Source organism: Sapajus apella, unplaced genomic scaffold, assembly GCF_009761245.1.
Source record: "Sapajus apella isolate SASKATOON/1434 unplaced genomic scaffold, GSC_monkey_1.0 scaffold109, whole genome shotgun sequence".
NCBI classification, from domain to species: Eukaryota; Metazoa; Chordata; class Mammalia; order Primates; family Cebidae; genus Sapajus; species Sapajus apella.
The window spans coordinates 3,589,756-3,603,476 of record NW_022437049.1 but is presented as its reverse complement, the minus strand read 5'-3'; the positions used below and the strand labels follow the sequence as shown (position 1 = coordinate 3,603,476).

At 48.4% G+C, this 13,721-nt stretch overlaps 1 protein-coding gene across 3 annotated transcripts in view; it reads right to left on the bottom strand.

Moving 5' to 3' along the window:
- MAPK4 (mitogen-activated protein kinase 4) overlaps positions 1 to 13,721 on the bottom strand; it is a 177,744-nt gene that overhangs the window by 58,064 nt on the left and 105,959 nt on the right. For 2 of the 3 annotated variants that reach the window (XM_032259491.1, XM_032259490.1), the window contains exon 2: positions 8,694 to 10,114. In XM_032259491.1, the coding sequence (XP_032115382.1) occupies positions 8,694 to 9,239 (546 nt within the window). In that variant the 5' untranslated portion in view covers positions 9,240 to 10,114. Of the gene's footprint in view, positions 1 to 8,693; positions 10,296 to 13,721 lie in introns of all 3 variants that reach the window. The other variant, XM_032259489.1, reaches the window with a different exon arrangement.

The window sequence follows — 13,721 nt, the reverse complement described above, 5'->3', positions numbered from 1 at the left end:
GTACCGAAAAAAATAGTAAATTCAGTATTTTATACCCAGGAAAATAACTTTAAAAATGAGAGTAAAAAATATACTTTCTAGGTAAAAGGATTTGTCACTGGCAAGCCAGCACTGCAGGAAACACTAGCTCCGCTCCAGCGTCCCTAGCGGGCTGCAGACTTCCTGCCTGTCGAATTCTTTGGGAGCTTTGGCACTTGCCACAGGAGGTGGCAGCTTTCGTGGTGAGGGGACTACCAGGTGAGTGAGCAGGCTGGGCTTCCAAAAAGGGGCCATTGATCCCTTTGAGCCATTGATTGATTGATTGATTGATTGACTGCAGAGTTTCACTCTGTCGCCTAGGCTGGAGAAAAGTGGTGTAATCTCGGCACACGGCAACCTCCACCTCCAAAGTAGCTGAGATTACAGGCGCCCACCACCACACCCAGCTAATTTTTGTATTTTTAGTAGTAGAGATGGGGTTTCGCCATGTTGGCCAGGCTGGTCTCAAACTCCTGACCTCAAGTGATCAAACTGCTTCGGCCTCCCAAAGTGTTGGGATTACAGGTGTGAGACACTGCGCCCGGCCCTTTGAGCCATGTAATCAACTGATCACCCCTACTGGACAGCCAGACCCACAGGCACATTGGAAAGGGGGAACTTGGATATGACAGAAGCAGCAAAACGTGGCTGATGTGCACTGAGATAGCTGGGCCAGTTGGTGAATAACGAAATACCTACAAGCTGACCGGTAAATAGCCACTACTCCAAGCCCCTGACTCCTCTGCTCCTCTCCTTGATCCAGCCATAAAGAGTGAACTGGTGGCAAGCAGGGCGCTTCTACGATCCTGCTTCAGGACCCTGGCTGGCTTCCTTTCTGACTAGTTATCTCCCGGGCCAGGCTTGTGCTTAAAGATTTATAATATTGCCCCGAGCTCAGTGGGGTGGCTATCTTGGAGAGAGTTCTGGGTATGGTGCTCTTCTGAGAGCTGGTAGAAGAGGACCCCAGAGGCCCAGGGACAGAGGGAAGAGCCTCTCCCTAGAGTCCTCTTCTGTCATGGGAAGGAGACAGGGAGGCACTGAACACCAACACGACGAGCTTTCCAAGTCTGCCTGGGTGTCCAGGGACACCTGACTCTCAAGTACAGCCTCCATTCTAATCCCCTTGGTCATATTTTTCCCTTTAAAAAAGGGATATTTCATAGCCTTTTAAATAAATCTTTTCAGCTCCACTGATTTGGAATAACATGCTTAGTGGCTTAAGAAGAAAGTGACCTTTCCTGCTAGCTGGGCCCTCCGAAAGTGCCCTTCCACAGGCTCATTTTCCCATGAAATTCAGCCTCTGTGGACGGCTGCATTCTACTCTCAGCACCAGCCCTGTGGACCCCATTCCTACTCTGGGGTCCTGGGCAAGTCCTTCCCCACTCCCTGCACCCTGGGGGGTCGCTGTCTGCACTATGGAGACCAGAATATAAGACACCAAAACGGCACGCTCTTGATCATCAGCATAGACCCCATTTCAGCCACAGAATGAACATTTTTCCTCCTAGTTTCAGTTTCGAGACAATTTGTGCTTTAGGAGAGCTTTCTGTGTGTTTTCTCAGGTGGACAGAGGGAGGTTATCTCAGCCTAAGAGGCCATCAAAGGGAGGCAGAGTGGCCAGGAGAGGGAGGAAATGAAGTTGATCAACATGATTTATTTTTTTCTTATTGAGTCAGAGTCTCTATGGCCCAGGCTGAAGTGTAGCGGTACAATCATAGCCCACTGCAACCTTGAACTCCTGGGCTCAAGTGAACCTCCCGTCTCAGCCTCCTGAATGGCTGGGACTATAGGTGTGTACCATTACACCTGGCTAATTTTTTCTTATTTGTTGTAGACATGGGGGTCTCGCCATGTTGCTCAGGCTGGTCTCAAACTTCTTGCCTTACGCAGTCCTCTCCTGCCTTGGCCTCCCAAAGCTCCGGGACTATAGGCATGAGCCACCGCGTCTGGCCTCAGCATGATTAAACCCACGAAAACCCTGCTGACCAGAGCTCCCATTGCAAAGTCACTGGAAGCTAGCTGCATGTGTTCAACATCAGGTCCCTCTTTTCCTCCTTTGGGACCTCAGATTGAACCACAAGCTTTAACAAACTGCAGTAATTTGCTGAGCCCTCAATCAGACATTCAATCTTGCTGAACCGTGAAACCAGTGTTTTTGCTTTTAAGTAACATCTAGTGAAGCAGTTTACACCGGAATGAAAAGTCTGTGTTTTCCAAAATTATTGTTCATATCACCTAATTGTTAGAAACCAAACCTAAACAGAAACATTAGTCCTATGGGTTTAGGTTCCTGTTGTGTGTAGCTTTCCAGTAAACTCCTGCCACAGGGGAGCAGGCAGTTTCCAAGGTGATGTGAGTGAGGCCTTCCAAAGGCATCTTGCTTAAAACAGTCCACATCACTCCCTGTCACCGTGCCTGAGGTTCCCACCCTTAGCAGCCCTTCTAGTTAAGGCACCTGCTTCAGACACACCTGTGTTCTCTGGAGGTGTTCTTAGTCTCTTTCATTGTGCTGAAGTTTGAGAACCACAGCTCCAAACATCAGCAAACATATCAGGAGCATCAGCTTTCTGTCCTCAGATAAGCGATCCCATTTCTTTGGGTCAATGTTCTTAAAAGTTCAGGAGCATCAGAATCCCTTGGAGGCTTGTGAAAACACAGATTGCTGGGCCTCACCCTCAGAGCTGCTGTTTGAGTAGGTCTGAGATGAAACCTCGGAATCCGTATCTCTAGTAAATTCCTAGGTGAAGCTGATGCTGCTGGTCTGGGACCTCACTTTGAGAATCACTATGCTAGTTGATTTTTTTTTTTTGTTTTTGGAGACAGTCTCACTCTGTTGCCAGACTGGAGTGCAGTGGCGTGATCTTGGCTCACAGCAACCACCACCTCCCAGGTTCAAGCAATTCTCCTGGCTCAGCCTCTCCAGTAGCTGGGACTACAGGCACATGCCACCACACCTGGCTAATTTTTCTATTTTTTAGTAGAGGCCGGGTTTTGCCATATTGTCCAGGCTGGTCTCAAACTCCTAACCCCAAGTGATTCAACTGCCTTGGCTTCCTAGAGCACTGGGATTACAGGCATGAGCCACCACGCCCAGCCTGCTAATTTTTAAGGCATCCTAATAAGATATGGAGGTAACATGGAAGTATTCTGATTGTGAATGAGGAAAGAAGACAGAAAGCTATGATGTAGAAAGGCTCAAAGGCAGGCCAGCCCAGCAGGAAACAGACTTGCTCAAATGATCCACCAAAACACAAGGGCCTTTGCCCAAATTCTGATGGGCCCCTTCCTCTTCCTTTCTTTCTTGGGTCTTTTCTGCTAACTGGCCCTTTGAAAGGCAGACATGTGAAAGACAAGCGCTATGTGGCTTATGAAAGAATAGACAATGAATGATTTTAGGTCAGTTTGTCAGAGGCAAATAGAATTGCTATAATTATCCCTTAGAGGGATAGCATGAGGAATGGATATGCTATAAATTCTGCCGGGGGATCAGAATTAAAGTAATTCATATGACACCATACCCACCTAATTTTAGAAGTACTCCTGCAAGAACAATAGACCTGGTAATGGGGCTTCTATATGTGCCTTTGGCAGTCAGAGGTGTGAGCCATAAAGGGCTAGCTTTACTGTACATGCCATGAAGCACGCTAGTCACAGAAGGTTACTGGATCAGGAGCTTGACAGTTCTTGAATGCTGTAGTGAGATGAGCAGGTTTAGTAAGCATGGGGTAAAATAAGTGCGAGTGAGGGTAGTAGGTGGTCTCCCCAGCAGCCCCAGCGAGGACTCTGTGGTAGGAGGAGAGGTGGCCCCTCCTGGAGGGACGCACTCCCACTGTGATTCAGGCTGCTGTCATGATCTTCAGGACCTCTGTGCACTCCTGAGGTGGTTCCTGACATTTCTTAGGCTTCACTCAGTGCTCAGTGAAGTCTTAATGACATTTTTTTTTCTCTTTTGAGATTGTCTACTTCCTAACAGGATAAATTCAGAGGAAAGGACGCTTCAGTCCTTCAGCTGCCTCTTCTCAACACAAACAATGAAGAATTAATTAGCGGGCCTGCAGAGGAGGTGGTGGAAAGGGCTTGTCACAGGCCCACGAGCTAAGAAGCCACCCGCAGGTGGGATCGCATGACTTGCTCCAAGGCTACTGGGTCAGGAGTGGGGTGTGTATCTCAGTGAAGGGGAAACTGACGTCTGGTGTTTGCCTGGCATTGCTGTGGCATCTCGTTGGGCAAAATTTGGTTAGTGATTTAGCCCTGCATACATCTGAATGCATGTTGACAGCCACGCTTTTTCATTTGACTCTAACAGGAATCCTATGAAACAGACATTAAGTCAGCCATTGCCTGACTCTCCCGATTTGGCAGAAAAGACAATTAGGAAGTGAGGCTCTGAGAAACAGCAGACATGGAGTCAAAACTCAGGCTCAGCCGCTCATTGTGTGACCCTGAGTGAGGCTCCTCCCCTTTCAGCTTTGTCATCTGTGAAATGCCAGGGATGGGCGACTTTTACAGATCTCCCATTCTAGGAATAAACTACGTGAGCAAAAGGACTTGTCCAAGGTCGTGCAATTGGCGAGGTGAGTGAGAATAACACAGAGGACAGTGTTTTCCAGACTGTCCCTGTTGAAAGGGAATATCCTCCATTGCCACCCACTGCCATCTCCCCAAGTGTGGGCTGCAGGGGACTCCACCTGCCCCCTAGATCTCGCAAAGACCAAGACCTCGGGGGGAGGTGCAATAGGCAGGCATACACCCTGCACGCATCCTGACTGAAACTGGAAACCCCGATGCGGCCAGTTGCTCATTAGAGAAGAGGAGGCCATTTCCTCCAGCATTGCGTTCACTAAACGAACCTATGAGCACCTACCTGGTGTCAGGCCCTGCGCTAGAAGAGGGGATGTGGAAGCAAATGAGACATGCTGTCCACCCATGAGAAAGATGGGAGTGAAGACCAGGCTGCTGCGTACTGCTGGGTGGGTGAATAAGAATTCATCCATGTGCCAGGAGGGCGGTGTGCCCCCACTCTCTGGGGACAGATGCTCCTGTGCTCAGAACCCTTCCAGACTGCGCCCTGCATATCTTTTCACCTGCTGTTTATTTGTATCCTTTAAAATGTCCTTTATAATAAATGTGAGTAAGCGTGACCTTCACCTAACCCTAATCCTTACAGTAAATGTTAATAGGTGTTTCCCTGAGTTCTGTGAGCTCCTTTAGCCAATTAATTAAACCCGAAGAGGGGATCATGGGAACCCCAACTTGAAGCCAGTCCATCAGAAGTTCTTAAGGTGTGGACTTATGAATATGACAGGTGGGAAGGAGGGGCCAGTCTTGTGTCCCTCAACCTGTGGGATCTGATGCTATCTCCAGGTAAATAGTGCTGGAATTGAATTGGGGGACCCCCAGCTGATGTCTACTGCAAAACTGATTGCTAGCTTGCTGGTAGAGAGAAATCCCCCTAATATTTTGAGGTCACAGAAGTCTTCGGTGTTTATTGTTGTGGTGTGAGAGCAGAGGAAAAATGGTCTGAGAATTTTTCCAAACAAGGTTCCAGTTGGATCGCTAAGCCTATCATTGGCCCTGGGCTGTCTCAGCCAGGTCAAAGGAGCATTATTCTGTGACCCGCACAAAAGCACTCACTGCAGCCCAGGTGAGCATGGTCTTCTTCAGAGAGCTGAGATCCATAAAACTTTAGAAGGGGTTACATTTAGAGACGTTTGTGTGCAGACAGCAACCTCCAAGCACAGTGGAGAGAGCAGGTGCATGCAGCAGATGTGCACGTCTGACCACAACCAACCTACTGTCTGGAAGAAGTATGTGCTCTTGTTTTTTGAGCATCAACCCTTCCAACCACACAGAATCAATGAACCCAATAGCTCCCTTTCTGCAATGTGCTGGTAGATGACTGTCCTTCCATCTGTTCAATACAGTCAACAAAATCAATTGAGAGCCATGTCTTAGGCACAGTGATCAGAATCCATGGAGGGGAACCACAAAGGAGAGACAGCATTCAAGGGGCCAAGGGACTCTCAGCTTGGGAGAGTACAAAGAGACAGAAGCAAATACCCCTAGGACAGAGCAGAGAGTGATCAGTGTTTGAAGATACATTGAAGGGATGGGGAAAGTGCCATGGGAATTCAGAGGAAGGAATGATTAATTTCAACCCAGAATCTGGAAAGACTTCCTGAAGGAGACGGTGCTCAGAAAGACCCTCTACCAGGAGAGGAAGAGGCCTCAGTCCCTGTGTCCTTTGGCCACAACAGCTATGTAAGCTTGAGAAAGCCATTTCTCTCTGTTTTAAAATGAACCATTTGCCCTAAGTGCTTCGCAGCATTGTGGGGATTAAATGAGAACTGATTTAAATGCACATTGGGTAAATAAAAGCACCAAATATAAAGCCTTTCATCATCAGAGGGGGTGGGTGGTGTCTGCCAAACACGGGGGTACAGGGATGATATGAGCGCCTACTGGGCTCCTAACTGCCTCTAGTGATTTCTTTAACAGTCCACAGCGAGTTTTATTAAAGAGAACCCGATAAGAGCAAGTCAGAACGTCGAAATTCCTCCGCATTGGAAAAATGAAAGTCTCAACCAGGGAAGTGACTTCCAGTCCCAAGTGACAGGATCACACTCAGCCCAGCCCTCAGGGTCGCTGGGGGATCGTGTGAGAGCCTTGGTCTCTCCAGCTCCCAGCATGGAGCTTGGGTTTGATGTTGGCTCAGCAAATACTCATTAAATGAATGGATGCAGTCTGGACTGCTTTGCAAGGAATTTTACATTCATGGACAATTTTGATTGTTAACCATAAGCCAGAGGAGCAGATAGGACACAATTATTATCCCTGTGAAAGACGGGGAAACGGAGGCTCCCAGGGGGCAAGTGACCATCTGCGTCTGAGCTAGCATTGTCAGAAGGAACCCTGGCCCCTGACTCCTCCTAAAGGGTCTTTTGCTCACACCATGTTACCCCCAAAGAATTATTACAATAGCCAGTTTACACCACAATAAACCATCTTCCTGGACCTTACTAAAGGCCTACTATGTGCTATCTTAAGCTCTTTCCTTGTAACAGATCATGTAATCAGGTCCTTTCATCATATGATACTCAAATATACTGGTTTATTCCAATTCAGAAGGTAGTTTTTGTGCATCCCAGATACAAGAGTCTTGTGAATATTCTAGGTCTTTTACCAAGTAAGAACCGATTTGGACTACAACCTTTGGTTTGATGGTTTGGAGTCATTGATCCTTAAAAGAAAGAGAAGGAAGAATCCTCTCAAGGTATTAGAAAGAGATACAAGGGCACTGTTTCTCCCTGCCTCCCCCTGCCCCATCCCATGGACTTTACTTCCTAGAGTTGGCTGTCAGTTTTGACAGATGGCTTGGCTGCAGGAGTGGGGCAGAGGGCAGGTTCATGCTTAAGGTCGCTAAGTAATTTGTGGCACCAAGGAGGCTGAGCCAGCTAGGCTGATCTGGGGTCTGAAATCTGGGCTGGAGCCCAAGTTCCAGCCAGGGAGGGTAGGATGGGGAACCCTGCTCCCTGCCCCCGTGACACCCTCCACTGCAGCTGTAGCAGGCAGATCAGTGCCCTTCTAGACAGCGTGCTGAGGGAGAGGAGAGGAATGGGGCTCAGGGAGACAGTCAAAGCACATTCAAGGTCAGAGCCACCCTCCCCTTTCATGACCCACCTCAGCCCCTTGGATAATAGACTACTGTATACCTACTCCCAAGGAGATGTTTTATTCTAATAACATTTTTTGTAGCACCAAAGTTTGGGCAGGAGGTTGGAAGCCACACCCAGCCCCCAGCTCTGTTGCAGGGTACATGGTGACATGCTCATGCTGAGGGGCTCAGAGGCACCCCTACAGTGGCAGGAACTTGGGGCAGGGGAAGAAAGAGAATGTCAGAGGACTCCGAGCTTCTGAAGAGGGGGGTGGATCAGGCAAGAGGAGGTCTGGGACCTTGAGAATAACTCAGTGTGACATTTGTCTCCAGCAGTGTGGCCGGGTCAGCTCTGATCCCTGCAGTTGGTGGAGCATTTAACACTCACCACGGGGGATCTCAATAGTACCATCCGCCACCCGTGGCTTTTGCATCACACTAAGGGGCAACAGCATCATGGGACCCGGGAGAACAGAGTCATTAGCTGGATCAGATACAGTGAAAGATCAGCTCATCAGATCAACCATTTGTGCCTGCTGTCCACTGACTGAGCGAAATGGACACCGAGTGGGTCAGCTTGGATGGGATGAGGGAGGTGAGACCAACCAGAGCATGAGGCTCACAGGGTGGGAAGCCTCGGGGGGTGTCCTGAGCACACAGGAAGGACATGGGATGGTTAGGTGGACAGCAGGGATAAGAGGATGCTAGAGGCAAATTCACCAACATAGTTTTCAAGCCATAGAATTTAGAGCTGGAAGAAATTTTGGAGATTGTCTAGTCCAGCTTCTGCTGGCACAGCTTAGTGATCAAAGCCCATGGCAGAGCCAAGACCAAGAACCAGATCTCCCTCCAGACCTCCAACAACTTTTCAGGCTAGTGATCTTCCTAGCATCCTCCAGCCTCCCCTAATTACCGACCCCAGTCCCCTGACTACCGTGGGGCTAGGAATACCTTGGGAGTGCTGCAAGTATTCTTGGGGATTCTAGAGACCACCAGTATCCGTCATTCCAGCCAGACATACCTTGTGGGAGTAATGCTGATCCACGATCCTTGCCAACCCGAAATCCCCAATTTTGAGCACGAGGTCTTCTGTGCTGATGAAGATGTTGGCGGGCTTCAGGTCCCTGTGCAGCACGTTGGCGGAGTGGATGTACTTGAGCCCGCGTAGCAGCTGGTACATGAACAGCTTGGCATGCTCTTCTGCCAGCGTGCCCTGCTCCAGCAGCCGTGCCAGGTCAGTCTCCATGTACTCCTGGACGATGTAGGCCACGCTGAACTTGAACAGCTCACCCTGCAGATCGGTGCCCTTGGGCCCAAGCACCTCGTATACTTTGACGATGTTGTCATGGTCCAGGCGCCGGATGATCTTGATCTCTCGGAGTGCGTGCTTCATGCTGCGGGCGTCACTCAGGGCAATTTTCTTCACGGCAACCTTCCGGCAGGCCCGGCTGTCCACGGCCGACAGCACCAGACCATTGACACCGAAGCCCAGGGGTCGGAAGTCAACAAAGCGCCCACCGAGGTCATACCCATAGACACTGGCAATGCAGTCACCCTTCTCAGCCATTGTGGGGTCAGTGATCAGGGGCTGCCCAGGTAACACAGGGGCAGTCAGGAAAGGCCAAGTCTCGGCTAGTGGCCTCCCTCGCACACCTCATTCTGTCAAGTCCCACGGCTGAGGGATGCGTTTTCTCCTGGTGAAGTCACTGCCACCAGCTCTCTGGAGACAAGAATGATATACGGCCACGCTCATTGAGCTGTGTTAGCTGGGGGCTCAGGCTACTGTCTTAACCTGCATCAGGAGGGCTGTCCACTAATTCCTGTGTTTCCTGAACCCTCCTTGAAGCTTAGAATGGCTCATATTTCTTTTAAATCTGGCATCTTGAAAAGAAAATCCAGTATCATTATCTATAGGAATGTCATGTTTTCTACCATAGTGGACTACAAAGTAAAAATGCAGAATCTCTTTCCTTTAAATACTTTGTTACAAGAGGCTCTTTCTGGTTGAAATGCAAGAGTTGTTTGCCGAGCTGAGCTCCTTTACTTAAGATGGTCCAAAGCTCAGCTGTGCCACAGCCTCTCTCTGTGTTCCAAGCAGTATGCAGGGATCCCATCAATGAATTCCGGAGGCATCCAGGGGCTTCTTTCTACCTCTTCCGCTTCTACCAGCTCACCTTAGATTCCAAAACCTGAGCCAATCTGGTGAGCACTGGTGAAAAAAGCTGGAGAAACCCAAGCACCTTTCATGAGCTCTACACCAAGTTACACCTGAGCTTTCAAATGCAGGCAAGCTCAGCTGCCAGGCCAGGATCCTCTGGAGCCTTTGGATGTGGGCAGCATCCTCTTTCGCCAGCTCACCCACGCCACTTTGCCGAAGACTGTATTCCACTGCACCCAGAGAGGCTGCAGGAATGTGGCATCTTTCAGACCAAGTCTCCTTCCCTGTCAAAGAAATAACGCTGGGTAAATTTCCACACTTTGGCTTCCAACACCTTCCTACTTGCGTCTTTTGTTAACCAGCCCAAGTGTTATTTGATCTGTCCAGCCAGCTGAAACACTGCTTGCTCAGGGGATTCCGGGCTTTGCACTGCCCAGCCACCCTCCTGCTGTGCATTGCACTCCCCTGGAAGAGAGACAAGATGGATTGATTTGATAAGACCATCATGTCCTGCCTCTTATGTCAGTGCCGGCTCCCCCAAGGTTAACACATGCAAATTACGGGGGAGAATTATCCCATCTGACCTTTGCAAAATTAATTAGTTTTATGGTCTCCAAACACACATCAGCGCTAGCTAGGAAGGGTGAGTATAGAAAGTAACGAGTTGCAGACAGAAAACAAAGGATGGATACTTTTGTTTTTGCACTTGGGTTCCTTTTCTTCCTTCTTTTACAAATGCCTTTGAACATTTATTTATTTATTTATTTACTTGAGACAGAGTCTCACTCCATCACCAGGTGCCAGGCTGGAGTGCAGTGGCGCGACCTAGGCTCACTGCAACCTCCGCCTCCTGGGTTCAAGCAATTCTCCTGCCTCAGCTTCCAGAGTAGCTGGGACTACAGGTGCGTGCCACCACACCCAGCTAATTTTTTTGTATTTTTAATAGAGACGGAGTTTCACCATGTTGGCCAGGATAGCCTCGATCTCTTGACCTCGTGATCCGCCCGCGTCGGCCTCCCGCCTTTGAACATTTTAAGAGACTTTCACAGGGACTGAGATTTGATGACATTTGTATCTCTTACTTTCCACATAAGTGGAAGAAGTTCATGTACCAAATATTACAGGGAAATCACATTGCCCCCCACCCCCCCCCCCCCCCTAATAAAAGGATTCTCTTTGACCAGAAACCAGGGTGCAGACTTCCTAGTGCTATACCAAGACTGGCATGGTGAGCTGTATTCTTTTTGACGATGGGGATCTCACTGTTCAAAGCAATGGATCAAATCTAAACTCCACTGTCCCCGCCCTCTAGTGGCTGTTGACTCAAATTACAGGTATAGGAGCTAAGTAGGGGGAAAAAACCCTGCAAAACCAGAAATGTAAATTCAGATCCTTGAGGTAAGGTAATATCATAGCATCTAAGAGAATGGCAGGCTTTCTAAGTTCATAAAGACCACAGACACACGAAGAAATCTGGCCAGAATGCTGCTTTATTCTCATCATACCGCAGGGCCTCTTGTAGAGACACTTTCCTATCTGAACTCTGCACAACTCTGCAAATGATAAATGAAGCAAAAACAATAGTCAACTCAATGTTCTGGAATTAAGGGGCAAATTAGGGGACACAGGTGATCTGAAATAGTAAACAATCAGATCCCCTGTAAAGATTTCTAATGAAAGAAATTGCCAAGGGTCTAGAACATAGTAATTGCTTAGCAGATGTTACCTATTGTTGCTGTTTAGTTAAACATTCCCTTACATTTGAGTAAGGATGTACTCAATACTCTGATAATCTGTCACATCTTTGATAATTCTATTCTGCATGTTTTTACTGGGTCCAGGAACAAAACAACCACAGACTTACAGAAATGCAGACTGGGAAGCAATCTAAGCAAACAAGCCCCACGGTCCTTATCTGGAAGTGGTACTGCCCTCACCTTATTTGACTGGGAGTCAGTACTGGTCCCTAATGGGCAGGGCTGGGTTTGCTAAGCATTCTCCTGAGCATCCTCGCTTCCATGCCCAAATGCCAACAGCACTTCCCCTGAGAAACATCGATTCTGATCCCAGTTCTCACTTTGCAGGTGAGGACACCAAGGCTCGGAGAGCACCAGCTTAGTGCTTTCAGCATAGAGAGGGTCAATATCCATCTGATGAATGGATAAATGAATACCATTCACTCTGTTTGACGATGCCTAGCCACTAAGAGACAGTAACCAGATTCTATGACCTGTGCTAGTGAAGTCTACCTGGATATCTAACTCAGGGGACTCAAAGAGCCACTGCAGCTCCCCCTTCTCTCCCTCCTTGAATCCTGCTGCCCAAGTCACATAATGGCATCTACATTGAAGCTTCTCTCACTTTCTCTCCACAAGCCTGGTCTGGCTCCAAAGGGCACAGCAAAGAGAAGTAACTGCGTGTGTGTGTGTGTGTGTGTGTGTGTGTGTGTGTGTGTGTGTGTGTGTCTGTGGACTTATGAAGAGACCTGCTTAAGCCTTCTTCCCTTTCCAGCTCCTGCTGGGTTATAAACAGAGAGAGGAATGAGCACCTAGGCAGAGAGGGGATGACATCATAAGCAAGCTGAATGCAGGATTTGCTTGAGATCAGCTGCAATGCAGATAATCTGTGAATAATTAAAAGGTGCTTTATTTATTTTTCAAATTCTTTCCCTCTCATGCATGGGAGGGCTGTCTCCCCTGTGTGTGGTTCTGGTTTTCGGTGGTTTTCCCAACATGCTGTCAGCTTTAGGGGGCAGGTACCATCTCAATGTGGCAAGCCTTGATTCCAGCCACTCCACCTTTCTTGTGGGCCACTAAAAATACTCTTTCAATTCCTGCCTGGCTTCTTTGCTTGTGCCTTCCCAGTTCCTGAAATATCCTCCTGCTTCCCTGCCACCCTCATTTGTTGAAATCCTACCATTCAGAATCCAAAGTCTCACTTTTCTCCCTAAGGCATCCATCCTGGTTCTCAATGCCATGTCTCCCTTTTCTAAAGTCCTGTGGCATTCATGTGTATGCTGAGTTTGGCATTCACCATATATTAGCCTGGGCTGTTATTTAATTTTTGATACATAGCCATCTTCCAACTAGACTGTAAGCTTCACAAGTAGCTTACAGGGAACAAAGTAGAGCATAGGAAATATTCATGGACTGGAAGGAGCTGAGTACAATTCATTATGTCCACAAAGTGGTGATGCTCATGTTTCCTGGGGGGGGGATCACTGTCCTTTGTGATACTTGCCATGCAACTTGTTCAAAGAGAGCATCTCAAAATAAGCCCCAACCACTCAGACTAATATTTCTGAACTTCCATCCTCTTAGTAATGTCTTCTGCATAGATGCTGCCTCTTAGAATTTCAGTGCTCTAATAGGGCAGCATCTTGTCTGACCATGTCTCTGTTCCCATTTGAGTTTATCATTATGCCTCTCTTCTGAAGCCTCTTCATTTTCTGTTTCTTTCCCCAATTCCTCTGTAATTTGTATTGTAAACCCTTTGCCTTCCTCCCTAGGAGGACTGATTACAAGGCATCTACTATCCAAGACATCTCAGGTTAGTGGTGCATTTCTTGCATGATATGCTGAGAGGGGTGGGCCCATCAGCCCTGGGGAGGAGCAGACTGGCATATGGATGTGTCCACCTGGGCGGGGGGTGGTTATGGCAGCTCTTGGTGTGATGCAGCTTCTTAGGGCAAAGCCCATTCTCAATTCAAAGGTGGTGGTTCAGAGCCGCTCCAAATCACAGGTGTGATTTCAAACCCAGGGAGGTGGCATTCACTGTCTGAGATGGAAAGGTCACCGGTTCAGTCGTGCTTGAATGATACCCAGCAAGAGGAATGCAGGAACTCTTGCAAGGGCAGCCAAGGTGCCCATGATTCCATGGCTAGGCATCGTA